Here is a 27,934-nt window from a genome sequence, read left to right as displayed (position 1 = left end):
AACAGCAGTAGTCTTACCTTACCTGAAATAAAGCATGGGTGTGGGCACACACTGACAAGGGTGCACAGCAAACCACCTACAAGAACAAATCAAGATCCATGCTGGCTGGCCCAGCCCCCACACACACACCACCCACACGATGGGACAGATGGGACAGTTGTTATAGGCTGCTCCCTTCCAGTGACTCCCCAGACAGCAGAAGACAAGACAGTCTTACCTTACCTGAGCATGGGGGGACACTGACAAGGACAGGGTGCAGCACACAAAGAGAAGAAGAGAGAGAAGAAGACCGCCGCCGCCCACTTCAGTGTGTCAGTAGTCTGCCCTGCCCTTCTCTTTCTTCTACACATGCCCATTCAGCAATGAATGAACCTGATGATGATGGACAAGTAACTCACTAATTGCTGTCCTCCTTCATACACATTTACTACTCTCACCTACATACATTGACCTGTGTCTTGCATGTGTCCTTTCCCAGAGGGAAACATTACATCACAGTGGCACACCCAAGCCCATGCTTACCTAAGACAGCAGCACTATGGGACTGAGCTGAAGAGTCTCCAAGTTCCCAACTGCGATCCAGGTGGATCACAAGATCCTTGCTGGCTGGGTATGCCCCCCGCGATGCACCCACCAACCTAAGAGCAGTTGGCAAAAGGCTGAAGAGGGACCTTCCTGGCATTGGTGCTGAAGGGCTTGGCTGCTAACTGACATGGGGGCACAGAAAGGGCACATGTACACTGAAAAAACAGGTGAGGCACTCTGCTTTACCGCTGCCTTTTCCATTTACATGTGTTCTTTTGGCAATAGCCATTAGGAGTGGAAGGGAGGAGCTAATGTAAACCCTGTTGCCCTAACCTACATACATTGACTACACCTGAAGGGAGGGAGACTGAGTGGAGAGCTAGATCAAGGCAACATGTCAAAAGACCAAGACTGACCCAGGCTGTGTCTTTTTGCATGTGTCCTTTCGCGGAGGGAAACATTACATCACAGTGGCACACCCAAGCCCATGCTTAGCTATGACAACAGCACTATGAGAGAAATTTATGGCGATGGTACTCACCAAAGCATTCGACACACAGGTTGACCTTGCAAGTCAGGCACCCCCATGATAGCTCAGCACGTTTACCCTTGCTGGCACATTTTTTGCATCTTGATTTACGCCATTTCACCAGAAAGTGAGAGCCATGCTCAAATCGGCTCACAGCCTCTGGGACAGTAATCTCAGTGCATCTTTTGCTCTTCGTGTAACTGGCAAGTAGATGCAAGCCTAGGTGCCTTCGGAACTGTAACTGTGTTGCTGGAATAGCACGTCCAGAGCGTGACAGTTGCTGATGGCTGATACTTTCACGGAATATAATGAAAGCATTGACAATGGCCACATCCCATAAGAACCAGATCAAGTACGGCCACCATTTGCGGGCCTTTCTGGCACTGGGATACTGTGTCCTGAGCTGATCTGCTCGGTCCACCCCATTCATGTAACTGTTGTACATGTTTACAACTGGTGGACATGGCACCGATGCCTTTCTTCCATCACGCTTTCTGCTGTATGTGCTGGAGACTGGCAAGGTTGGGTTACAGTTAGTTGACAGAAGGAATACTGGTTTGCTATCCTTCCATTCAGTAGCTAGCAGTGGTCCACTCTGCAATTGCTTGTAGTAGCCTCAAGCTGCTTTTCCAATGACCTGTCTGTTGAATGTTAAAGGCCATCCTGACCTTTTGGTGTGCATGGTTCCACAACAGTATAGATCATCTTTCAGCAATTGCTGTGCCAGCGGAACAGAGGTAAAGAAGTTATCAAAGTAAATGTGATGCTTCTTGCCAATCAGTCCCCTAGTTAAGTCAACCACAACTCTGTGTGCCAGCCTGACCTATGTATTCTGCTCCATTTTTTCCAGTGTATACCTGGAATTCATGTACATACCCATTGGTAGAGTCTGCAAACACCCACACCTTAATGCCATACCTCTCGGGCTTGCCAGGCATAAACTGTCTAAATGTCAAGCGCCCACGGAAGCCAACCATGGCTTCGTCTACAGCCACCTCACGATGCACATTGTAACGTGTCCTGCATGTATGAAGTACTGCATCCAGTATTGGCCGTACGTGATGTAGCTTGTCATGACCCCCAGAGACCTGTGGTAGGCTCAGGCTGTTATTGTTGCAGTGGAAGTACTGCTGAATTTTTTCAAACCTATCTCTGGTCATGTACTCTGCTGTTGGGAAGCGACCATATACATGGTGCGTTTCCCAGTACTGCCTCAGTTCAGGAACATGTACAATAGATATGTATATTCTGACACCTAGAAATGTGCATATGTCTCCTGGGCAAACAGGACTCCACCGCATATCAACCTTGCCTGCTGCGGCCTGCCTCTGTGCAGCATAGCAATTTGTTTCATTAGAAATACGGGTGTATAGCTCCTCTGGGAACATCAAATTCAGGAAGTCCATCTCTGTGTTATCAGAGCCCAAGTGATTTATTGGTCCTACTGGCCCCACAAATTCTTCAATGTGTAAAGTTTGGAGGTGTTTTTCCCACGTGATCTTACGTGGTGGGCATGCTCGGCGTACCTGACTGGGTTGCAAGGAACAGTTGGGAATGGGAAGGGCTGAAGGGTTGAGAGATTGTGCTCTCTCAATGCCAGTAGCAACTGTACTGCTTGCAGTTGGTAGTGAACTGCTGACACATGCTCCCTGCTGAGGCACACCCATATCATTGTCTGAAAAGGAGCTACTTGGACTCATATCTAGGGGATTTTCTCCATCCTAATCACCATACTCTGGACTACTTCCCACATGCACAGTCGAAGGCACATCCACACCCTTGTCTGCACTTGCAGTGCCATGCACTATGGAGGACTTGCATAGTTGTGTCAGTCAGACCACGTGCTTTCGTGAGCACAGATAAAGGCAAGTCATCATCTGCATCATAATCTGAATGCACTTGGTGGCCATTGTGTGTGGCCAACTTGGGTGTGGGCACCTTTCTTAGGTGTGCAAGTAAGTGGCACCTCATCCTCACTGTCATGGTCAGTGTCATAATTACTGGTCATGTCTACTTTGGCAACTCGTAGTGGTCTTTCAGGAATGGCGGGCACAGGGGCATCATCCGTATCACAGGCAATGGCCTTTTCACGCAGACGTGCGAGTGGAATGTCATCCTCTGAGTCATAATCATCATCCTCACTCTGGTTGGCATTATGTGGTACATCAAGGTGCATACCATTGTCTGAACCACTGATGCAACCATCACAGTCAGTTTCCTCACCCAACAGGTAAATGCTGCTTGCTTTCTACTCAACAGATGGCATCTTTGGTGGTGGCTGTGTTGCTTTACACTTGAAATCACACCCGAAAAACACAATGCAATACAACATTCTGATGTAATATACCTGCACAGAGGCACGTGAAAAGCAATGCACCTATCTCTATATTTCTATAATATATATATATATATATATATATATATATATATATATATATATATATATAATCTACGTACACATATAAATCTGTGTGTGTGTATGTGTGTATATATATATATATATATCTACACTTCCCCAGCTACTTTACACCCTGGGTAGCTCACCAAACAGATATGCAAATAGTCTAACAGGTGAAATATGCCTCTGGTATCTCACCCACAAAGGGAGGTTTAAATATATTTAATGATAAATAAAAGAGCAAGACTATAATCAGTAATGCAAGACTATAATCAGTAATGCAACAGAATGACTTCATAGTTTAAAAGCACAGGAAATATTTTACCACAGCAGTGCAATAAATACAACATATGAGTTTGGATATTGTCATTGCCTTATAGTTAAAAACAAGTTATGATTTTCTGTCAAATGAGAGGATGCAAGGCAGTCAATAATATATATATATATATATATATATATATATATATATATATATATATATATATATATATATTCAAATTCTTCATACAGTACACCACAAATAATCTTATTCCAGCCACTTTTGCATGAAAAAACAGCAATTGAAGATGTAATGTCTACATTTTTCCTCCTAGACTGCTTACATTTCTTGAAATTGTATACATCACATAAATGAAAGTAGTGTGGAGGGATTGAGGGGTGGGGGTGTATTGCAATCACTGCAAGTGGAGAAAGAGCCAAATGTGAGTTGTGCATTCATCAATGTGAATAACGTCTTCTACTTATGTGAATAACAGTGACAGCTTAACCTGAAAAGTGACAATGACTCAGTACTGTATTGTAACTGCACTGTGCTAATGACTTGCAAAGTTATGCATGCCCAGACACAGGTGATAATTGCTGCATTCATTATATTACCTTCTGCAGGTGTTATGCAACACAGTCATAATCTGTTATAAGGTCATAGTCAGTCAAATAGTATAACACTCGCGCGTTTTTTAGCTTGTACCTACTCAGCAGAGATCCTCGTGGTGGCCAGCAGAGTAATCCAAGCTTCAGAGAGCTAAAAAAGCGACTTTACCTGATTTAAGTATATTTTTTGTGGCTTTCCACTTCTATTTATCTAGCAACTGTATTTCGCCTGCTTGCTGATACATTGTTATTGTTTTTCTGCATTTATTCTGTTTTTGCACTTGATTTCTCAGTTTGTTACTTTTAAAATCTGTAATTGTTGCAAATTGTTTGTGTAGGCTGTGATACCGATTTATAGCATTTATAAGTGTTTACTGTATCTGTTTCTGCTTGTTTTCTGAAAAAAAAAAAAAACCCCAAAAAAATATCTCTTGTTTTCCCGCCTTACTGAGCTAGATTAGTCCAGTTTCAGAGCTTGCTGATCCCAGGACTTTGTTTGCAGTTCCTGTTACTGATTCTTTGCCTAATTTGGAAGAGAGGAAGTTCCCTTGCTTACCAGTGGGAGTGGGAAGCATTGAGCTGCCTGTTGGTCCAGTTTTGTGAGGTTTCAGCCAGTAACTTGTAGTCTATTGGTCGTTTTGGGCCAGTTCCTAGCTTCTTTCAGCCCCCTAATATAAAACACGCTAAACGTGCGTTTGTGCGGTTTAGCACGATTTAGCGCGGAGCTGCTACCGTTGCACACTAGGGCAGCACCAGTTAAGCAGATTTAAACTATTAGGGCTACCTAAAGTCCACTCTTCAAATTTTCCCTTAAAACTACCTTCCTCAAACTGTACTACTGTTCTAATCTGCATACCGTATAACTATAAAGATCATCTCTACCTGACTCCAAGTAGACTATTCTTTATCTGTTAAACCTAGCACTTGCTCCTATAGTACTTATCACCTTGATACAGCACTCTTGTTATAGATAGTACCCCAAAAAAGGCGAACCCCATTTCTCGGACACCCATATCCCCCGGAATCTCTTTTAAAGTTTTTTTGTCTATTCCTTCTAGCATGTCGAGGGATCAGTTGCTAGTGTCCTCTCCTGCTCAGCTGGTGAACCTGGGAATATTGAGGCAATGTTACAATTGCCTCATGTACACAGACAACCCTCTCCTCCTCCCACAAAACACAAATACATGCAGAGATGCAACTATCGGCCAAACTGGAGGCTGAGCTCTCTCAACATAGGACTGGCAAGACCAGTCAGGAGGAGAAGGTTACCACACACACTATAGACCCAGTCTCACATAGTACCATCACAACCTCAAATCATACACATAAACACACAAAGACATACTCGGAGGCTCTGAGCAAAAATCTACCAAAACAGCAGAGGCCACCAAAGCAGACACCCAAACAACTACCACCTCAGAACACAACACCTGCAACACATAGACCTCACAGTCAGAGTGTCAAACAGTCACAGCCCTTAAGGCCAAACACAATGCCAGACACACTAGTCATTGGTGACTCCATAGTCAGACACACTGACCAGACTGAGTAAGGAGAGGGTCACAGTAAGCTGCCTGTCGGGCGCTAGAATCCGCCACATAACGCAAGCACTCAGGTCTCTCAACAGCAGGTACAAATACGACTCAGTCATTGTCCACGCTGGTGTAAACGACCTGAGACGTACTTCCTTGGACTACATGAAAAGAGACATTGAGGAGCTCTCTGATTATGTAGCCCAGGCAGGTATGACCCTGACCTTGAGCAGTATCCTACCTTCACCAAGAATGATGCCACAATACAGAGATAAGATGATCAGCTTTAACAATTGGCTTAAACTCTGGTGTCATTCAAAGGGGATCAATGTCTGTCTGCCTGGGATGACATGCTGGACAAGCCACGCTGCGCAAGGGACGGCTTGCACCTGTCACCCTGGGATTCGGATATTGGCAAAGGCTCTTGCCACCCCATAGTGCCTTTTTAGGCAAGGCTCAAATTCTAAACCTACCACCCTAGAACACAAAAATGGAAAAAGCTAAGGGTAATGCTGCTCAATGCCAGAAGTCTCAATCTCAAAATGCACGCACTCAAGGCCCTTCTCAGTATGGAGAACATCGATGTCTGTGCTGTGACAGAAACCTGGTTCAAGGCTCCTGAGAGCACCCCAGCACTATCAGGTTTTACCTCATACCATGCGTTCCGGCCCCAAAATCCGGACAATACAAAGAAAGGAGGGGGGGTATCCATATTCATCAAGGACACGCACACCTCAAGATTGGTGGCAACGCGATGCATCGGAGACCATCCAGGTGCAATTAACCATAGGCAAGACTGCTCTGCAAATTGTAGCATGTTACAGGCCACCCTCACAAACTCAGGAACCTCACATGGCTTTCCTGAAAACACTGGAGGATAAATGTATCTCCAAGCACCATCATACTAGGTGACTTCAATTACCCTAATATAGACTGGGAACACTACTCAAGCCCAAATACCCTAGTCCAAAAGTTCCTGGAATTCATAAACTCAAACGCCATGGAACAACTGGTCACCATCCCCACAAGAGGAGAAAACATACTTGATCTCATCATCACGAACATGGGAGCACAATGTTCAACACCGGAAGTATACCCCTCACTGGTGAGATCAGATCACAAACTAATCTCGCTGGAGGTCCTCATCCCACCCCACCTGAAATAAAAAGACCACAGTAAAGAACTTCTCAAAGCCGACTTCACACTTCTAAGGACTAGTGTGATCTCCTTTAAGGCCCCGAGCCGGAAAACAGTACCCAAGCCGCTGAATCACTTACAAATGCCTTCTACCAGCACCTACAGGACTGCATGGATAAGGCAATCCCAAGCAAAACAAAGACTCTTTGTACCAAAGGTAAGCGCCCAGTCTGGTGGACCCCAGCCATAAACAAACTCTACAACAAAAGGAGGAAGCTACTACAAGATAGAGCAAAATCCTTAAAAGGTAGGACACCTTTGATCACTACAAGTAAAAACTAAGAGCTCTCATAAAATCATCCAAAGCAAACTTTGAGAGAAAAATAGCTAAAGACTCAAAAGACAATCATAAGGCCTTCTTCAGCTATGTTAGAAACCTGGGAGGAAACTCCCAGATATGCTCAGAACTAGTTCAAAATGATGTGAAGATTACTGATCCTACAGACATTGCCAACATACTGGCTGACAGGTTCAGTGCAAACTTCTCCCCAAAAGGTGAGATATCTATACCAAATGATTGTAGCCCCCCAATCATCTCTAACGCCCAAGTGAGAACTGCTCTCTCCAAAGCAAAAAACACAGCATCCATGGGACCTGATGGTGTCCCCGGCTGTGTGCTCCACGAACTCAACGAGGAATTAAACCCACAGGTAGGACAGCTGTTTAATCATAGTCTCACCTTTGGATACGTACCCAGGGAGTGGCGCACTGCGACAGTGGTCCCACTTCATAAAGGCGGTGCCTCCACCGACCCAGGAAATTACCGGCCCATTAGCTTGACAAGCCTTATCTGCAAAGCCATGGAGAGGATCATAATGGATCTTATAAACAAAGACATAGGGAATTTGCAGACTTTGGATCCAACCCAGTTTGGCTTTGTCAAAGGCAGATCATGCCTTTTAAACTTGGTTGACTTTTTCGAAACAGGCACCAAAGCTATTGATGAGGGAAAAGCAGCGCATACAGCATACCTCGATCGAGCAAAGCTGATACAATACCCCACTCGGGTATCATTGAAAAACTCATCAGCTTAAATGTTAACCCATACATCACAAGATGGGTTGCAAACTGGCTGAGCGACAGAACCCACAGGGTCAGAGTTGCTGGCGCCATGTCAGACTCTAAGCCTGTCACAAGTGGTGTCCCACAGGGCTCAGTCCTGGGCCCACTCTTGTTTGGCATCTACTTCTCAAGTACAAGCAAACACAGGAGGGTTATGGCTGACAAAGTTTGCAGATGACTGCAAACTGGGCCAGAGTCGAAAACACATCTGACACAGATATCCTTCAGAAAGGTCTCACAGAAACGGATCACTGGTGCCAGAGCCATGGCCTAAAGTTAAATGCCAAAAAATGCATAGTCATACCCTTCGGGAAAAACAAGGTTACCCCTAGCTACCACATAGGTGGAAATCCACTGAGCACAGAAGAAGTTATTAGGGACCTGGGGACCCAGGTTGACAGTAGCCTGTCATTCGACACCCATGTAGCTAAAGTAGTTAGGAAGACCTTCTACATTGCCCACCTTATCATGAAGGGATTCACATCTAGATCAAGGGAGGTCATAGTTTCCCTGTACTCATCACTCATCAGACCAATGATTGAGTACAATGCCCCATTCGGAATGTATCTGACCCGACACTTGCAGCAGCTGGAGAGGCCACAAAAGTTCCTCACCAAAAGGATAAAGGGTCTCAAAATCTGTCCTATGCTGCCCGACTGAAAGAACTTCAGCTCTATTCAGTCGCCACCGCTTGCTCAGAGGTGACCTGTGCCTGACATACAAGGCCATGTCAAACCCAGATTTGATGAATATGCTTCACCTCAATAAATCTAGATCCATCAGAGCCACAAGGGCGGGAGACTTAAACCTCGACACGGCTATTAATAGGATGTGCTGGAGGGATAGATTCATCACCCAAAGACTCCCTATGCTGTGGAACAAAATCCCGGTATATGTGAGGCAGAGCACCTCGCTGGCCTTGTTCAAGAGAAATCTTGACCAATGGATGGGAGATCGCAGATATACCCCAGGGATTACCTCAGTGTCACTGCTCGACAGAGGCACAGCAAAATAAAGGGTATAGTTCCCCATACTAAAGGGGTGGCGTAAGCCACAAAACTATGGGCTAGGCTTGTAAATGCCCTCGGGCAGATAGCCTAGTATAAACCTATGAACCTATTACTGTGCCCTTCCTCCCACCTAAATTCCACACATGACTGACAAAGCCGGGAGAAATGCATAAAAATATGGTAGCTCCATGCTGTCAGTAGTCACTCTGTAATAACCTTTATCTCACTCAGGCAACTACTCACTATAATCATATTAATAATAGTAAGACACGTGGAAATGTCAAACTAGATAGCTTGTCTTCTGCCATTCACTTACTCAGCAAAAACAGTATAAAAGTTATTATTGAGCCCATCCTCCCACCTATTTGTTAGCATTTCCTGTGTTGCACTTAATTAAAAATCGTTTTTTTTCTCTAAAAACTGCATTTTACCTGATTTTGGCCCAGCACTCAAGTGTGGGGTCATTTATTGCACTGTTGTGATTATTTTGCTGCTTGTGTACCTCTGCTACCTTTAAACTACAACAAAAAGAAAACAATAAACAAAAAAAAATCTTGCTTTTTTCCCTACTTTCTGAAAGTTAAGAAAGTTCAGTTACAGTTTTGCTGTTCTGAAGTGTTTGGAAGTTTCTGGAAGGCCAGTGCTTGCTTGGGCTAAAAGGAAGTCTCTGTGTTCACCAGTGGGAGTGGTTAACAGCCTGCTTGTCCCTGGAGGAGTGGTTACTGCCTAGAAGCTGTAGTTTTATTGGCCATTTTGGGTCAGTTCTAAATTCCTTGATCTCTCTCTCTCTCAAAACCCTACAACTCTCTTTTTGCGAGGTTTTGCGCACTGAGCAGCATCGGGCAGTGCCGCCTAAACAGGTTTAAACTATTCCAAGCTCCACAAAGTCTGCTTTTCACTTTTTCCCTTAGAACTGTTTAAACTCTCAAAGTAATCACTCTATTCTCTTTCTAAAGCCCTGCACTTGCTCAGCTCTTATAAAGAAACGCTAACTAACTAAAGCACTACACCCTCCTTGACTTCTCATAAGTATTAGGCTCCCGATTGGTCCTTCCTGATCAAGTGAAAAATCAGTTCCCTTCCCTAATCTGATCAGTAAAATCCAGTTCCCTATACTAATCTGGTATGTCCAAGGATCAGTTTCAAGGTTACTCTCCAGTCCAGCTGGTGAATCTGGGAATTTTGAGGCAATGTTACAATTGCCTTATGTACACAGACAACCCTCTCCTCCTTCCAACAAACTCTAATACATGTGAGAGATGCAGTTACACAGCCAAACTGGAGGCAGAGCTCTCTCAACCCAAGACTGGCACAGTCAGTCAGGAGGAAAAGGTAACCGCCCGCACCACAAATCCATTCTCACACAGACCTATTGCATCTGCATACCCAACACATAAACACACAAAAACATACTCGGAGGCTCTAAATAAAAATCTGCCTAAACAGCAAAGACCTCCTAAGCAGATAACCAAGCAACAGCCACCCCTCAACAATACCCACGAATCACATATCTCACAAAATCAGTGTGCCTCATAGTCACAGCCCTTAAGGCCAAACAACACACCAAATGCACTTGTTATAGGGGACTCTATTGTTCGGCACACTGACGTCCCGCTCACCAGACTGAACAAGGAGTAGGTCACTGTAAGCTGCCTGTTGGGTGCCAGGATCCGCCACATAACGCAAGCACTCAGATCACTCCAAAGCAAGTACAAGTATGACTCCGTCATTGTCCATGCTGGTGCGAATGACCTGAGACGTACCTCCCTGGACTACATGAAAAGAGACATAGAGGAGCTCTCTGACCATGTAGCCCAGGCTGTTATGACCCTGACCTTGAGTAGCATCTTGCCCTCACCAAGAATGATGCCACAGTATAAAGACAAAATGATCAGTTTCAACAATTGGCTAAAGTATTGGTGTCATTCAAAGGGGATCCAGTGTCTGTCAGCCTGGGATGACATGCTCGACAAGCCACGTTGCTTCGCTAGGGACGGCTTGCACCTGTCACCCTTAGGCTTTCGTATACTGGCCAAGGCTTTTGCCACCCCCTAGTGCCTTTTTTAGGCAAGGCTCAAAGGACAAACCCACCTCCATAGACAACCCAAGGATAAAAAAAGCTAAAGATAATGCTACTCAATGCCAGAAGTCTAAACCTCAAGATGCACGCACTCGAGGCTCTCCTCAGTATGGAGAAAATCGATGTTTGTGCAATAACAGAAACCTGGTTCAAGGCTCCTGAGAGCACCCCAGCACTACCAGGTTATAACTCATACCATGTGTTTCGGCCCCAAAACTTGGACCGAAGCACTAAAGGAGGGGGAGTATCTATATTCATCAAAGATACCTACACCTCCAGGTTAGTGGCACTGCACGAAGCATCAGAAACCATCCATGTGCAACTAACAGCGGGCAAAACTGCCTTTCAGTTTATAGCCTGCTACAGAACACCATCCCTGTTACAGGAACCCCACTTGGCATTCCTGACAACACTGGAGAATATGAAGGTCTCTCCAAACACTATGTTATTGGGTGACTTCAACTACCCAAACATTGACTGGGAAAACTACTCAAGCCCAAACACCCTCACCCAACGGTTCCTTAAATTTATAAACTCTAACGTGATGGAACAACTGGTCACCACTCCCACAAGAGGGAACAACATATTGGACCTGGTCATCACCAACATGGGAACTCTATGTTCCACACCAGAGGTAAACCCCTCATTGGTATGATTAGACCATAAACAAATTTCCCTGGACATCCATATCCCGTCCCCACCCCCAGCCAAGGAAATCACTGTAAAGAATTTCTCAAAAGCCAACTTTGCACTTCTCAAGACTGAGGTGGAATTCTTCAAAGCCTCCGGGCCAGAGGATAATACAGCCCAATCCACAGAATCCTTTACAAATGCATTCTATGAGCACCTGCAGGAATGCATGGATCGTGCTATCCCAAATAAAACCAAGACTCACTCCTCCAAAAACAGGAGACCGGTCTGGTGGACCCCGGCCATAAATAAGCTATACAACAGAAGGAGGAAGCTACTACATGACAGAGCAAAATCCCAAAAAGGAAAGGCATCTCTGATCAGTATTAGCAAGAAATTTTGATCCCTCATAAAATCATCAAAGGCCAGTTTCGAAAGAAAAATTGCCTTATACACTAAAGATAATCACAAGGCCTTCTTTAGTTATGTCAGGAATATGGGTGGAAACTCCCAGATATGCTCTGAATTGTTGCATAATGGTGCAAAATATACCGAACCTACAGACATAGCCAACATCCTGGCAGACAGATTCAGCACAAACTTCTCCCCCCCCAAAGGAGCAAATGCCTATCCCAACTGAATGTAACCTCCCTGACATCAGAGATGCACAGGTGAAAGCTGCCCTCTCCAAAGCAAAAAACACAGCATCTGTGGGACCGGATGGTGTCCCAGGCTGTGTCTTACACGAGCTACAAGAAGAACTGAACCCTCACATTAAGTCACTGTTCAAACTTAGCCTTACTACAGGATATGTACCCAAAGAATGGCGTACAGCTACAATGGTCCCACTCACAAAGGTGGTGCCACAACAGACCCCGGGAACTATTGCCCCATAAGCCTGACTAGTCTGGTCTGTAAAGCTATGGAGCGTATTATCATGGAACTCATAAACAAAGACATTGGGAGCCTCCAGACACTGGACCCTACCCAATTCGGCTTTGTTAAGGGCAGATCTTGCCTCTTAAACCTAGTTGATTTCTTTGAAACATTTACCAAAGCCATAGATGAGGGCAAGGTAGTCCACACAGCCTACCTGGACCTCGCAAAAGCCTTCGACACAATACCCCACTTGGGCGTCATAAATAAGCTTACCAGCTTAAATATCAGCCCCTATATCACAAGATGGGTTGCAAACTGGCTCAGAGATAGAACCCACATGGTCAGAATCGCAGGTGCCATGTCCGAATCCAAACCAGTTACAAGTGGCATCCCACAGGGCTCAGTTCTGGGACCTCTCTTGTTCGGTATATACTTCTCTGAGGTTCAGGCTAACACGGGGGGATTATCGCTGACAAAGTTCACAGATGACTGCAAACTGGGGGCCATAATCGAATCTCCAGCTGACACAAGCATCCTCCAAAAGGGTCTCACAGAGACGGGTGCTTGGTGCCAGAGCCACGGCCTCAAGCTAAATGCTAAAAAGTGCATAGTCATCCCCTTTCGGAAAAACAAGGTGCCCACAGATTACCACATAGGTGGTAATCCATTATCTGGAAGAAGTAATTAGAGATTTGGGGACCAACGTAGATAGTAATCTCTCCTTTGATAATCACGTTGCCAAAGTGGTTAGAAAGACCTTCTATATAGCCCACCTTATCACGAAGGGTTAGCATCTAGATCAAGAGAGGTCATTGTGCCCCTCTACTGCCACTCATCAGGCCCATAATTGAATATAATGCCCCTTTTGGGATGTAACTTACCTGACACCTGCAGCAACTGGAGAGACCCCAAAAGTACCTCACCAAGAGGATCATGGGCTACAAACAGATGTCCTATGCAGCTCGACTAAAGAAACTCCAGCTCTACTCAGTTGCTTACCGCCTACTCAGAGGCGATCTATGCCTGACGTACAAAGCCATGTCAAACCCAGAATTAATGGACATGCTCCACCTCAAAAAATCCAAGTCCCTTAGAGCTACACGCTCCAGGGACTTAAACCTCAGCACAAAAATAAATAGGGCATGCTGGAGGGACAGATTAATTTCCCAGAGGCTCCCCTCACTCTGGAATAGAGTCCCAATTCATGTTAGACATAGCCCCTCGCTGACCCTCTTCAAGCGAAATCTGGACGCATGGATGGGAAATCACAAATTCACCCCTGGGATCTCTTCTGTGTCCCTGCTAGACAGAGGCACAATAAACTAATCTTAAAAGGATGCCTTCTGTGACCTACTTTACAGAGGCACAGTCAGCTAATCTAATAGGGAGGCAGAAGCCAAATACACTCTGGCTAGGCTTATAAATGCCCTAGGGCAGATAGCCTAGTATCTACCTATGAACCAAGCAATGAGGAATGAGTCATATTACAATTGTCTACATCACAAAATTCTGTGGAATAAACAGTAAATATCAAATACACGAACACAGGTGCAGACCATCATTTGCCAAGTAATATGGTCTGATACCCTTGTACTCCCATGCTGACCAATATTGAATCCCCCTGGAAACACACCAGAAACTAAGGCAAGTATTGAAGGCAATCATATAATGTCCAGGCAACAGACTCACACACACACACACACTCACATTATGTGCTGTGCCACCCACTACATATACAATGAAACCAAAGTGTACATAATTACCTATCTACATTTGTTTAACTACAGTATTTTTCAGGTTATCTGCTAAGAAATTTCTAGTCCAAGCGAAAACAAAATCTAGTCTAATGCTGACTTTTCACAGTGTGTGTGTGTGTGTGTGTGTGTGTGTGTGTGTGTGTGTGTGTGTGTGTGTATAACATCAACATGGCCCATACACACAACCCCTATTAATCACCAATTTTCTTGCCCGTTGCACCGTAAACATCAAAACCATGTCACAGTATATAGTACAACAGGTCAGAACCATGCCAGTTGAGCTTTCCCTGTAATATTCCCTCTCTTTTACTAATAATATAAATAAAGCTTTGCTTTTGCATGTCTAAACTACACAATAAGCTACCCTACGGAGTGCTTCCAGATTACCACAAAGTGAACGGACGCCGAAAATATATGTCAAGAATGAAATAAAAACAAAGTGCATAGCATAAGAACAATAAAACACAAAACATGAAAATGCAGATGGAAATGTACACATATCTTGAAACGTTGACATGCTCCCTTGCAAACTTAATTAACGAAAGCTGAAATTAAGCCACATTTCCATAAACTAAGTTTGAGTATGCACAAACACCAAAATGCAACATCTCCCCAGTGACCCCTTTTGCAGTTTGCCCTACTATGCAAAAGCACCAGAATGCAACATTTCCATCAACAACCCCTTGAGCAGCCCTTCCAAGTATGCATGACAACCAACATGAAACATTAGCCCCATTGACCTCATTAGTAGAGCCGAGTATACACAAGCAGTAAAATCAAACATTTGCCACATGACCCATGCAGTATAATGTGCACATACCAGTTCTCACCAACTACACATCACCTACCTAGAAACCAGACTTATTTCCAAATGTTTGCTAGGACCTCAAAAAGTCTTTTTCCATGGCTTACTGATCAGTGGCATAGCTAGAGTTTGTGCTAGTAAGCTAGTAAGATTGCTTTACGGAATGGATGGCAAACTGGTAAGTTCATAGTTACTAGGTATCTCCGCCAAAGTAAAAAGTACAACACAGTACAGTATCAGCAATCCATCTACATACTGTGGAAGTAGAACCCACAGCCTTCTGCATCAAAAGCACATGTACTGCCTGTAATAACACAAACAGACTTGGCAATCCACTATCACTTAAAACATGCCCAAGGTTGTTCTAAAACTTCAAAAACTGTACAAAGGATTCTTAATTTATTTCCCCATACATAAACAGCACACTTAACACCTTTCACAATGTCAAATCTACCCTCTACTTAGTGCAATACTGGCAAAAGATAAACCAAAGTAGAACAGCATCTGATCACAAAAGCCTACATTTTTAATGATACTGAAAGCTCTATTTTATATTTCCATATACAAAAACACCAATCAGATAAAAGCAAATGACATTTTATGCTGCAAAAAGAAATTCCAAGTAGCAAAGTACCCAGACAGCAGTTCGGTACAGGTTTAAAATGCAGATATTTCTTATGAAAACTAAAATTGCACAGTAGTACAATAACCACATTCTAAACAACTGCAAACGCATTTAACTACTTCATATAATTTAAAAAAAATTGTGAAACATATGCTAGAGGCTGTATATATAAAGAATACAAAAAATAAATCAAATGACTGCAATGCCAACTACTCTTGCTTGTTTATTTTATGCTGCAATAAGAATTGATTCAGCTTAAATAAAATTTCAGAGGCTATGAAGTCACAGATTCACAGAAGTATTACTGTACAGCAATAAAGAAAACACCAATTTATGTATAAAAGAACAAAAACTATACTAAGGGAGAAAACACAACTGTACCAGTATGGCAGCTCTCATGACAACCACTACAGGACCCCCAGGCATCTGCTACTGCTGTCAAGGAATGTTTTCTACTAAACCAGTGCTGAGTCTGTAGATCAGACCCGCAAGAGGCTGACACCAGCAAGACTGTCCCACCCAAGCAGCACTTTCTACCACAGAATTCAAACTGCGTAAATATACCCCAAACATAAACGGGGAAGGAAGACCAGTGACATACTACTTTTCTTAGCTAAAAATAATCTGCAGCAACTGAATTAAAAAGCACTTTGTTTTGGGGTGGAAATCTTCGGAAAATCAAAGCTTTGGTTTTCCCAGTAACAGAGCAGGACTAGAATTAGGGCTATACACAAGAAACTGTGATGCTAGAAATAATTCCACGGACTTCAAGCCGATCTGAATCAATACTTCATGCTGGCCGAATATGTGTGAAAATACTTTGTAGTGTGTTAATGGTTTTACTGAGTTTCACCCCTGATAAAGGACGTTTTAAAAATGTTGAGTTCTGAAATATGGGAGAGAGAGGACACATCTGTGACGGAATGTAAGGTTAGCCACTCCAGTGCACGAAACAACCGGAAGTTAGCAACTGGAATAATGGAAAGTGGCTTATTCTATAACTACCATTAACTAACTAACATACTTAAGATTTTGAAAAAAATAAATAAAATTTTTACTGCATGGATGATTTTATTTAACTCTGTTGAGCCCAAGTCGTCTTGCGCAATTAAATGTCTTTGCAAATTGCACAACAGGGCACACAAATAATGCAACAGCCTTAAAAGCCGAACTTCATTTCACCATAACAATGAAAACCAACAACCACAACCCACAAAAGGAACACGAATTTCAACTTGATAAACATTCCACACTGCGTATTTTTATTATTTCTCTATAAAATGAGCAAGATTCAGCAGCTATCAAAGATTCTCTAATGTTACAGTCCTTTACAACTAAGGCATTGCCATTGCAGCTTTCTAAAACAATTACGGTTGCTCTTTCCTACCCATGCTTTAGAATCCATGCTGTTGAGGGCCTTTTTTGTGTTTGAATGTCAAAGTATTTTTGCATATTAAACATTAGCTGCAAAAGATCATTACATGCAACATGAATATTGCTTTTCTTCTAAAACACCTGCAGTGGAGAAAATACATATTCAGTCTCCTACATCTGACAGGATAATCAAAATCCCTAACAGACAGAATGTATTTAGTTGTACCGACTCCAGCCCATGCAGTTTTATTTCTATAAATGCAAAAGGCGTTAAGGTACTGCACTCAAAGGAAGTTTGCAAGACATAAAGCAGGACCAGATCACATTCACCCGACAATGACATACCCAGTATTTTAAATTAGCTACTTATTCTCAGGAAGACTGGTACCACTGCGAACAATGCATTTAGCTAGATTTGGCAGCAGCAGTACTAGCAGTAGCAATGTCATTTAAAAAAAAAAGAAAATTAAAAACATTGCATTGACTGCGCATTGCAAGTGAAAAGGCATACGCAGACACCATCATTCAGCCATCAGATGACAGGACAACAACAGCAGACTCATGTTTGTGCTGCTTTACATGACAGTGTGTTAAACTGCTCTTGCAAGCAAAAATTGGTACAGAATTCCAAAAAACAAGTACAGTACCTGAGTGCTGAGATGACCGGGAACTCTACAGTACAGTGGATGAATGTGAACTCCCGGTAGTGCCTATATGGCGGTCCGTAAAATCTTTGACTAGCAAAAATAAAATTGAGGATCCAGTAGCAGGTAAAATCTCCAGTTCTTCACAGAAAGAAAGGAAATACCTGCTGCTGGAACCTCTTTTTATAAGGGGAAAACAAAAGAAGTTTAGGCTGGGGGTGGAGTTGTTATGCAAGTGGTGGCTCTGAATGCAAGAATCCGATTGGTTGCCACCACTTGCTTACCAAGAACTTTTAAAACGTATTTTCTGAAAAAAACTTCAATGTGACCTTAATTTAAAAACACACTGAATCGCAACTAGATAAGGTAAATTACATATTCAGTTACGATTTCAGTGTGTTTTACATTAAGGTGAACTACAAACCTGCAGTACACGTTCTCTCGCTTGTGGAAGCCTCGGGGGTAATGGCTTGAAATTTGTATCTTCTCATGGCGCGCTCGGGTTTAAGCACACAGGCGCCATGAAAAGGTACTCGGGGTTAATGAGTTAAACAGAAAATGATATTGATTCCTGATTGTACTGAAAATAAGGATTTACAGGATTTACTGCATTCAGCTGAACAAGTTGGAAAATATACTTTGCAATGTGGTTTTGATTCTCTATAGGCATCTTGCAGGGCTGCTGTAATGGGGTCTGTACTTAGAAGGCATGCTTGGCTTAAGGAGCAATCCTTGCCAGATTATGATAAAGCAAAATTACTGGATGCTCCTTTAAACCAGGACCGCCTATTTGGCAACAAGGCAGAAATTGTTCTTAAAAAGATGGAGGAAACCGCTAAATCTTTGCAAACTGTTAAAATATTTTTTTTATAAGTACAACCTCCAAGATTTAGTAGGCATTGGCCTTCCATGAATTGGCCCTTTCCTGCCTCTTCCAGGCCTTCTCAGTCCAAACCGAGATCCAGCAGAGCTCCCTGGCTACAGTCCCAGGGTATGCACAGGACTAAGCAGTGGGGGGCCTCCACTTCCAAATTTGCAAGTAGTAAAATTCCCCCCTATGGTAAACTGTCTCAATGACTTCTTTTTAAAACTTCCAAGCACTTAGCAACTGACTGCCCGTTTGGTGGGAAAGATTGCTCTTCATGCAAAGAACTGGGAACTCGTTACCCCAGGACAAATGGGTTTTAAATATAGTGTCCCAGGGATACAGATTTCACTTCCACACATTACCAACACCAAGCGGGTGGCCACATCTACCCCCAAATCAGTGGGCAGAGGCTCAAAAGCAAGTACTTTCTCTCTTAAGCATGGGGGCTATTCAGTTGATACCAGAAGAGGAAAAGGAGCAAGGTTTCTTCTCTAGACTTTTCCTGGTACCCAGAATAGACAATTCATGGCGTCCTATCCTGGACCTGTCTACTCTAAACACCTTTTTGGTGATCCCAAAATTCAAGACTAGATTTAAAAGAAGCATACCTGCACATCCCAATCAGGGAATCTTGCAGAAGATATCTGCGCTTCAAAGCAGGCTAAACTCACTATCAGTTCTCTGCACTACCCTTTGGCTTATCTACTGTGCCCAGGGTATTCACAAAGTGCCTAGCTCCAGTGATTGCATTTTGCAGGCAAAGAAATATTCAAGTATACCCATAACTGGACGATTGTCTAATTCGGGCAGAAAGCCAGGATATACTTTTGAATAATCTGGCCATTGTACAAAGGGTGCTAACTTGTCAGGGGCACACCATAAACAAAAAGACCTGGTACCCTGTCAGCAAATTATATTCCTGGGAGCAAGCTTGAATACAACTTCCCAGATGGCTTTCCTCACACCAGAGAAAGAAATTCATTTGACAACCTACTTCAAACAAGTGGCCACAAAATCCCTGCTATCTGAAAGGCAAATATTGCAAGCTTTGGGGTTCATGGCCTCCTGCATTCTTCTAATTCCGTATTCAAGACTGCATATGAGGAAACTACAATGGTATCTAAAATGCCTATCATGTCAACATTCTCAGGATCTAGAAGCAATGATTCCTATCATACCTTGCCTATGCCTAGAGTTCCTTTGGTGGACAGAGGTTTGCCACCAAAACAAGGGACTACCATTCACTCTACCACCTGCCGCCCAAACCCTAACAACAGACACATCAGACTATGCATGGGGGCCTCACCTGGCAGGGAAGTGCATTCAGGGCAAATGGAACCCAAATCAAATGCGCCTGCATATCAGTCAAAAAGAAATGTGAGCTGTACAGAATGCTCTGACAGCCTTCAAGGACCACATTCTTCCAGGACAACTAATGGTAAAGACGGACAACACCACTGTTATATGGTACATAAACAAGCAGGGGGGTACACATTCTTACCCCCTTTGCAGACTAGCCATGGTGTTGTGGAACACAACCTTGAGCTGCCAAGTGCATCTGCAAGCTCAATTCCTGCCATGAAAACCAAATACAGTGGCAGACGGACTAAGCAGAAACCTCATGGACCCACACAAGTGGAAACTGGAACCAAAGATTTTCAACATGTTGACAAGCAAATGGGGGAGCCCAGACATAGACCTCTTTGCTTCCCTCCGGAACTATCAATTGGACAAATTTTGCACAAGAACTCCCCACAAACAAGCTTGGAAAGTGTATGCTCTGTCTTACAGCTAGAAAAACCTACCAGTTTATCCCTTTCCTCCTCTGCCTCTGCTTTCCAAAGTACTACTAAAGATTAAACAGAACAAACCAAGCATGATTTTGATTGCACCAGACTGGCCACGCCAATACTGGTACCCCCTCTTGCCCAGGGCGTCACGGTTGGCCCCATGGCACCTGTCTCAGACTCCTTCCCTGTTGTCTCTGCAGGAGAACCAGATTCTGCACCCTCAGCTTCAAACACTGAACCTAGCAGCCAGGCTAATTACCTAATCTCTCCTTTCCCATCCCTCAGTAAACCAGTGATGGATATCATTTTAGAGGCAAGAAGGCCTAGTACTAGAAAATCTTATGCTGAAAATAGAAAAGATTCTGTGTCTGGAGCCAATCTCAAGGCATGAGCACAGCAGTGCCCAATTTACCACAGATTTTACAATACTTAACTGAGATGCTTCACAAGGGCCTGTCTTTTTCCTCCATCAAAATTCACGCCTCTGCCATTTCAGCTCATTATAACACAGAACCTCCCCTCTTCTCTCACCCACTGCTCAAGCAGTTCCTTGGAGGGGCCAAAAATTTAAGACCACCCAGGAGAGCTCCAACTCCAGCCTGAGACCATAACTTTGTCTTGGAGAAACTCACTCTTCCTCCTTTCGACCCAGCTGCTACTGCAGGTTTAAAATTTCTTCCTTGGAAAACAGCTTTCCTTTTAGCAGTCACTTTAGCAAGAAGATATCTGAATTGCAGGCCCTTATGGCAGTGGAGCTTTTCATCATCTTTCATGTGGACAGGGTGTCCCTCAGAACCAATCCCTCCTTCGTACCCAAGGTGGTATCCAGTGTGGCTTTTAATCAGTCTATTCATTTGCCAACCTTCTTTCCTAATCCACAGAACAAAGCGGAATGGATATTACACTCCTTAGATGTGCACAGACAACTTAGATTCTACTTGGACAGGACTTAACCTCAAAGGAAATCTGAACAACTGCTGGTGGCATTTGCTGCAGGGACAGAGAGGGAAAGGCTATTTCAAAGCAAACCATTTCTAAATGGATAGGCCATTGCATTCATTTCTGCTATAAGCACCATGGAAATCCTATCCCACAGGGGATCAGACCCCACTCAACCAGGGCTGCATCTACCTCTACAGCCTTTCTCAGAGGCATCCCTACCAGGGACATCCTAGAAGCTGTTACCTGGAGTTCTGTGCATACTTTCACTAAGCATTTATCATTTGACAATTTTCTCTAAATCCAGAGCTGGTTTTACCACTGCAGTCTTGCAGGTCCTAATAGCTGGTCCTAATGCTATCTAAATTCCTCCTCCCATTCTTAGATTTTGGAATCTACCCAAATGTGATGACTGCAACAGTGAAACACGAAGAACATAGTACAGTTGTGTACACTTACCATAAATGTAGATGTTAGAGTGTATTCACTGTTGCAGTCCTGGTTACCCTCCCTCCGGCCCCCTGACTTCTTTTGGCTATACCTCTACTATCCTTTACTATGCTTAAAACCTTTTTGGTGTATTTGCTTTTTTGTTGGAGGTATAACCTTGTATATTTATATATTTAATTGCTTTCCATTAAGGGGGCACCTGACACCTGGGGCAAGAAAAACTGATGTAATGGCGTCGGCTGCATGTTTTATACCCCTGACAACCTGACGTCACGGAAGAAGAGACAGCAACTGACGCAAGACCCAAGACTTTGTTAATCAGGCCAACTGAGGGCTACTGCAAGCAGATAACCCAAATGTGATGACTGCAACTGTGAATATACTCTAACGTCTATATTTATGGTAAGTGTACACAACTGTACTTTCTGTCACTCCTTGGGACAGCATGTGATGAATAATGGGTAGAACCAAATAGTCTTACCTGCTAGATGAGGAATGATCGCCTGGAAAAGAGTTTTCTCTCACTGCCGTCTGTAACCCTGATGAATGATTTTCAGAGCCATTTGTCTGAAACTATATGTTGCAAAGCATAAAAATGGAGATTCAGACTTTTTGGAAGAGAAAAAGGGCCAGGGTGAGAGGGGATCACATAATCTCTTGAGTAATCTTTCAGAGTTGTTGCAGTAACCTTGGTTTTGGGAGGTTTGAGACTTTTTTGAGCCTCATTACCACCACTTCTTAGAAGTCTCTTTATCTGAATTCTCTTGAATGTTTGTTCTCTTTTTTTTTTTTGCTCAAATTGGGTGAAGAGAAAGAAAATCCCTTGGACAATTTGGAAAAGGATGGCTGAAAAATGAAAGGGATCAGCTTGCCCCTTTCATCACACTTTTTGAGCACTTCTGCAACAGAGGGATCAAACATTAAATCTCTATCCAAGGTAGAATTTAAAATCTCATGTTTACATTAGCTGGGTGGTTATGAGAATGATGCCAAGCAAATTTCTTTAAAACAGTACCAGTGACCATAGCCCTGGAAGAAGTATCAACAGAGTCATACACACACTGCTAACAGTGAGTAGTAGTGACCTGCACAGTAGAAGAAACTAAGTTATTTAAAGCAGATTTTTCTTCATGAGAAGAAACTGAAACTGTAGATAAACATTCCTCATACTTTCACAATATGTCAGAATAAACTTTAACATATGAGCCTGATTTCCTGGAGATAACCAGCAACAAATATCTGTAACATTACCAGTCCGCAAAAGCTACCTTTTCTAGCAGAAAAAAAAACAATAAAAAGCACTTTCAAATAACTATAGCACCCCCACACAATGGAAAAGTAAAGACAATTTCTACACAGAAAATATTTTGAGTTAGTTAACACTACTTTTAAACTGACAGAAACAGAGTCCTCCATTAAAAGTATGTTACAGTCTTGAGACAGTCCATTAAAACACAACACGCAGCTTTAAAATAACCAACTTTCCTGAAGAGGAAAGTAATAAAACATCAGTAAAAAAATAAGAAAATGGAAGTTTTCCCCCAAAGGGAATTTATCTGCTATGGAAGGCACAAGCCGACCCTTGATCCTTGCAAACCTCAATGGAGTGCACTTTTCTGTGGCAGAAAATCACTGAAGGGATTCACACCCAATCTTGTACTTCAATTAGCTCAACTCAAGCTGCATGGCAGTTTGGGCATGTTGAGGGAGCCTTGATGCTTTGGAAGCTGGATATCTGTAATATCATTGGCATGATATAACCCATATAGCTAAGGTTACTGCAGTAGTGATCAATTTGAAAAAAACATATGTCAAGGTTAATTGCTTGCACCTGCAAACAGCTTGTCTCCATAGAAACATAGCTGCTGTTTTTCTTCATTGCTAGCTACTCTGCAGATGCATGAAGGAATCTGTCAGTTTCACCTGGAGCAAAATGTACATCTTCCTTCAGCTGCAGAGAAAACATCTGAACTCTACATATAGTATAATCAGCCCAAGAGTACAGCATATTAACTTAAACTTGCTTTTGTCCAGCCTTTCTTCTTTTTACAAATTAATGCCTATGTTTCTTACAACTGAAAAAGGTATTTTACTTCAATATATGTATCACATACAACAATCACAGACAAGACTTATCCCCAGACCCACATTTAAAATACTTGTAACTACGTACAGCACAAAACTGTTTTATTATATAATATGCAGTTTATATCATGAAATACTTTTACAAATACTGTTGAGAATACATTTTATTTTACTTATAATTATTTTCTTTCTTTTTAACATGCTTCTAAACATTAATGACAAAGTGGTGTATATGCTTTAGTCCCACCCACAAGCTTAACAAAATCAACAAAAGTCCAATGTTTATCAGCCACTTTTTCTTACAAAGCCAAGCATGTGAATGATGCTTTATAATCTCACCTTTTGTTCATCTCCATCTCCTAAGACCAGCCTGTTGTTCAAGGTACTCTTGATCCTTCTAGTTAACTCCTGTGCTTTTTTCTTTCTGTCAGGCATTTTCCTTTAGTACACTGGAAAAGATTTCACTGGCAAATTTGCTCCATGAGCTTTATTGTCAGAAGCGCGAGGAGCAGAGTCCACTTCTGTTTGACTCACTTTTTGTTGGGCAGATTTTTACATTTCCCCCTTAGCCTGTTCTGCATTAGAAATATCTTTGATCTTCCAGGAAAATATATTCCGAAGACAGCTGGATGTAGCAGCTTGAATCACACACCTACTTCTCGACATTCTCTTATTGCTGGGATAAATTTGCTTCTTTTCTGCAGTGCAATGAATAATCATTTTCCGCAAACACTCTGCTGTTTCCAATGTTTAATACTTTCTCCTTCTGCTATAGTTTTGTCAGGATCAACTCTTTCTGCTGGTATGATTGTATAAGTACCAATACAGGTCTTGGCTGTTTTCTCATGGCTAGGTTTGGAGCATACACTTGATGTGCCCATTCAATTAATAAATCCTACTGTGAAATACAAGACCAGTTACATATTTGTGCTTTCAAAAATGAAAGCAGTCTGTTCCTTCCAGTTTCTCTGGTACAGTAGAAAATCTCAGGTTTTCTCTGTGCTTTGTGCCTTCTAACTCTACCATTTTTTTTAAATAGCTCTGTTCTGAGAACTCTCATACTTAGCCAGCTTTTTCTTCATTTCAACCTTTGATTTTTGCAATTCATTTTAATTGCTAGTTAAAGCTGATTCTATTTTTACAGCCTTTTGTTACTGGAGATGATACACTCTTTCAATATTTCATTTATTTCATCACCTCTGAGTGCATTTGATATTTTCCGAGTAAATTACTGGAACCCATCTCTTGTACTAAAGCTGTAGCTTGAATTGCTTTTTGTTGAAAGGTACCAGCTTCTTCCCAGTTGGTGTTTTTGCTTCACCTTCTCAAATTGATTTTCTTTCAAGTTTTCTAACGTTTTTTGCTGGCATCCAGGCAGTGTACGTACTAGCCAGTAACTGAATTTTACCCAAGCCGACAGAATTGCTAGCTTTTATTTCTCTGCTTATTTTGCCACACTGGGAGAGCTGAAATTAAATTGGTTAGTGTGCAGCCATCTTGGAAGTTCTTTGCAAGATCCATGTATATTAGTTTACAGTTTAGGCTGAACATTTTCAGTGGCCTCAATGCTTTTTGTTGAGGAAACAGAGAAACCAGCACCATATGTGGTTCAGTCATGGCATACACCCAAACGACCTGCAAACTGAGATTGAGCCCAATAACCAGGGCAACTTCCAGCACAGTTAAAAGCACAGAGGCAAGGGTCCTCAGCAGAAATTGGGTTGCCATGGCCCACCAACATGCAGCCAGCTGCATTTCTGAAACTTTGCCCAGCTGTCCAACTCTGGAACCATTTGGGGGCCATCTGTCTCCACCTCTCTGTATGGGAATTCATGACAAGTGGTAGGTAGATAGGGATGCTGTTATCCAGAGGATTCAAGATTACATTGTAAACTGTAATTGTCCCACCATCTCGTCCATTTCCACTCCATGAGAAAGCCTTAGCAAGGTAAGAGGTCATCAACCTCTTCAAAAAACAAAAGGGAGACCCCACCATACCAGAAAAGTTTAGGATTTTACTCCAGGTTCTTTTATTTCCTAAAAGATGAAGGGTGTCAAGTCAGTTATAGATTCATAACAGCATATTTTTAAGGAATAGTAACTGCAAAAGTTAAGTGCCCCCCTCCTCACTGTTCCTCAGTGTTATAGCAAATGTATATAGTTGACAGGTTTGTATATTCCTGTTATTAACAGGGTTCTTATTTTTGTTCACTAATTATTTTGTATAATTTGTGGTGGTAGGGTGTCAGATACCTTGCACAAGCACACCACTCCCTGCATGAATTTCTTCCTCCCTTAAAGAAATTAATGCAAACCTACACCAGCAAGCTTTTAAAGAAGTTTCACAACACTTGTACATATTCCTTAACTGGCATAAGGTCAGCATTACCTTTGCAAAGATAATTACAACTTTGGAAAAATTAGCTGGACTAACACCTTAGCAAGTAAAAAGACTTTTATGTAATTATTTAACGTTACACTGACCACTCCATGACAGTCTGCTCTTAAGCTAGATATCTGTCACACAACTGCACTTTATTTTTGAAAGCCTTTACTTTGTAGTTGGGTGTGGGGAAATTAGATTCCACTAATTCATTGTACATGTTCTTTAATCATAAGTAGCTGTCGCTTAGATATGGGTGGAGTATGATATATAGGCAGTTGCTTACTGTTCCTTATGTCTTGCTATTTTTTTTTTAAATTGCCGGCAAAATATTCTTTGTTGTGCATTCATCTTTAGTGTAAGTATTAATTTATCACATTCTCTCCAAAGTTTTATGCTGTCACACAAAAGCAGATTCAGAGTTCTGGTTTAAGTAACTCTTGCCCAGTGTTTTAAATGGAGGGTATGACCTTTGAATTGTAGACCAGAGCAATTATGCGTGGCAGCACATGACCCAGAACAGGCCATTCTTTAAAGATTTGGCAGTTGGCCAACAAATCAGCAAGCGTATACTTTGTTTCCTCTGACGCTTGCAGTGGAATCAGGAAGTAATGTGTGTCTAGGCTTAGAAGTCACATTTTATTGTTTTCGTTCTCCTTTGAAGGAACATAACTGAAGGCGTTGAATGGCTTTGTTCAGCCAGCAGTTCTGCTTAATTAGCTGAGGCCTGTTTTTCACTTTCGCAGGAGCTCTAGAAAATATGGCAGTGAAGAGCTTCAGAAGTGTAAGTAACGTAAAGGAACTCCAAAACAGTATGTTAATCTGTCTGTCTGTGTAGGAAGTAGGTCACAGGATTTGCTACCTGAAATGTCAGCTGTGTTATTGTTAAATGCATCCTTTCCAAGTCAGTGTGTAAAATGAATGCTATTAATAGATTCTGGGTAGTTCTTGTCCCTGAGAATTCAAAGCATGCCTTTTTTATGTACTGCTTAGTCTGCTTTAATACCAGAAAAACTGAATAGCTTAATTTACCTTCACTTGTTAATGTAGTGGAAGCTGTTTACCCACTGAGACTTGTAATCTGAATAAATTAAATACCATCTAATGTTTTGTGTCACTAAGCTGCCGGTCACCAAGGCTTAGTTTTTCTTTTCTGATGTATGCCGTTTTGATTTTTAAACAGTATGTACTTAAGTTGCTCAATTTGAAAGGGTTCTAACTTATTTGATATGTGTAGATAAGGGTTCAGTTTTATGGAAAATGTTATTTAAAGCCTTTCTGTGAATGTAGCAGTCAGTGTACCATTTAAACGTACAGTATTCTGTGTGGTTTTCTCTTTTTTGAAGTATAATCTCAGAACCTGTTGTATGCGCTTTCTGTTGCTTCTGCCTGCCACCAGCTTTAGCTTATTTCTTGGCTACACTCTTGTGATTAAGGAATGTAGATTTTCACATGGAAAGTGCTAATGAGTATCTGTGCACTGTGAGATGCTTCCTGCATCT

The 27,934-nt window shown here is 42.4% G+C and overlaps 1 protein-coding gene across 6 annotated transcripts in view; it reads left to right on the top strand.

Annotated features, from left to right (window-relative positions):
- Positions 1-27,934, top strand: part of OSBPL9 (oxysterol binding protein like 9) — a 2,070,592-nt gene that overhangs the window by 900,932 nt on the left and 1,141,726 nt on the right. Inside the window, exon 1 of one of the 6 annotated variants that reach the window (XM_044086079.1) lies at positions 27,071-27,216. The exons of the other annotated variants lie outside the window; for them this stretch is intronic. Within the exon in view, the coding sequence (XP_043942014.1) occupies positions 27,193-27,216 (24 nt within the window). The 5' untranslated portion in view covers positions 27,071-27,192. Of the gene's footprint in view, positions 1-27,070; positions 27,217-27,934 lie in introns of those variants that run through there. 6 annotated transcript variants of the gene reach the window in all.

Source organism: Protopterus annectens, chromosome 10.part0, assembly GCF_019279795.1.
Source record: "Protopterus annectens isolate FY-2018-M chromosome 10.part0, PAN1.0, whole genome shotgun sequence".
NCBI classification, from domain to species: domain Eukaryota; kingdom Metazoa; phylum Chordata; order Ceratodontiformes; family Protopteridae; genus Protopterus; species Protopterus annectens.
This window is presented reverse-complemented; position numbering and strand designations above follow the sequence as displayed.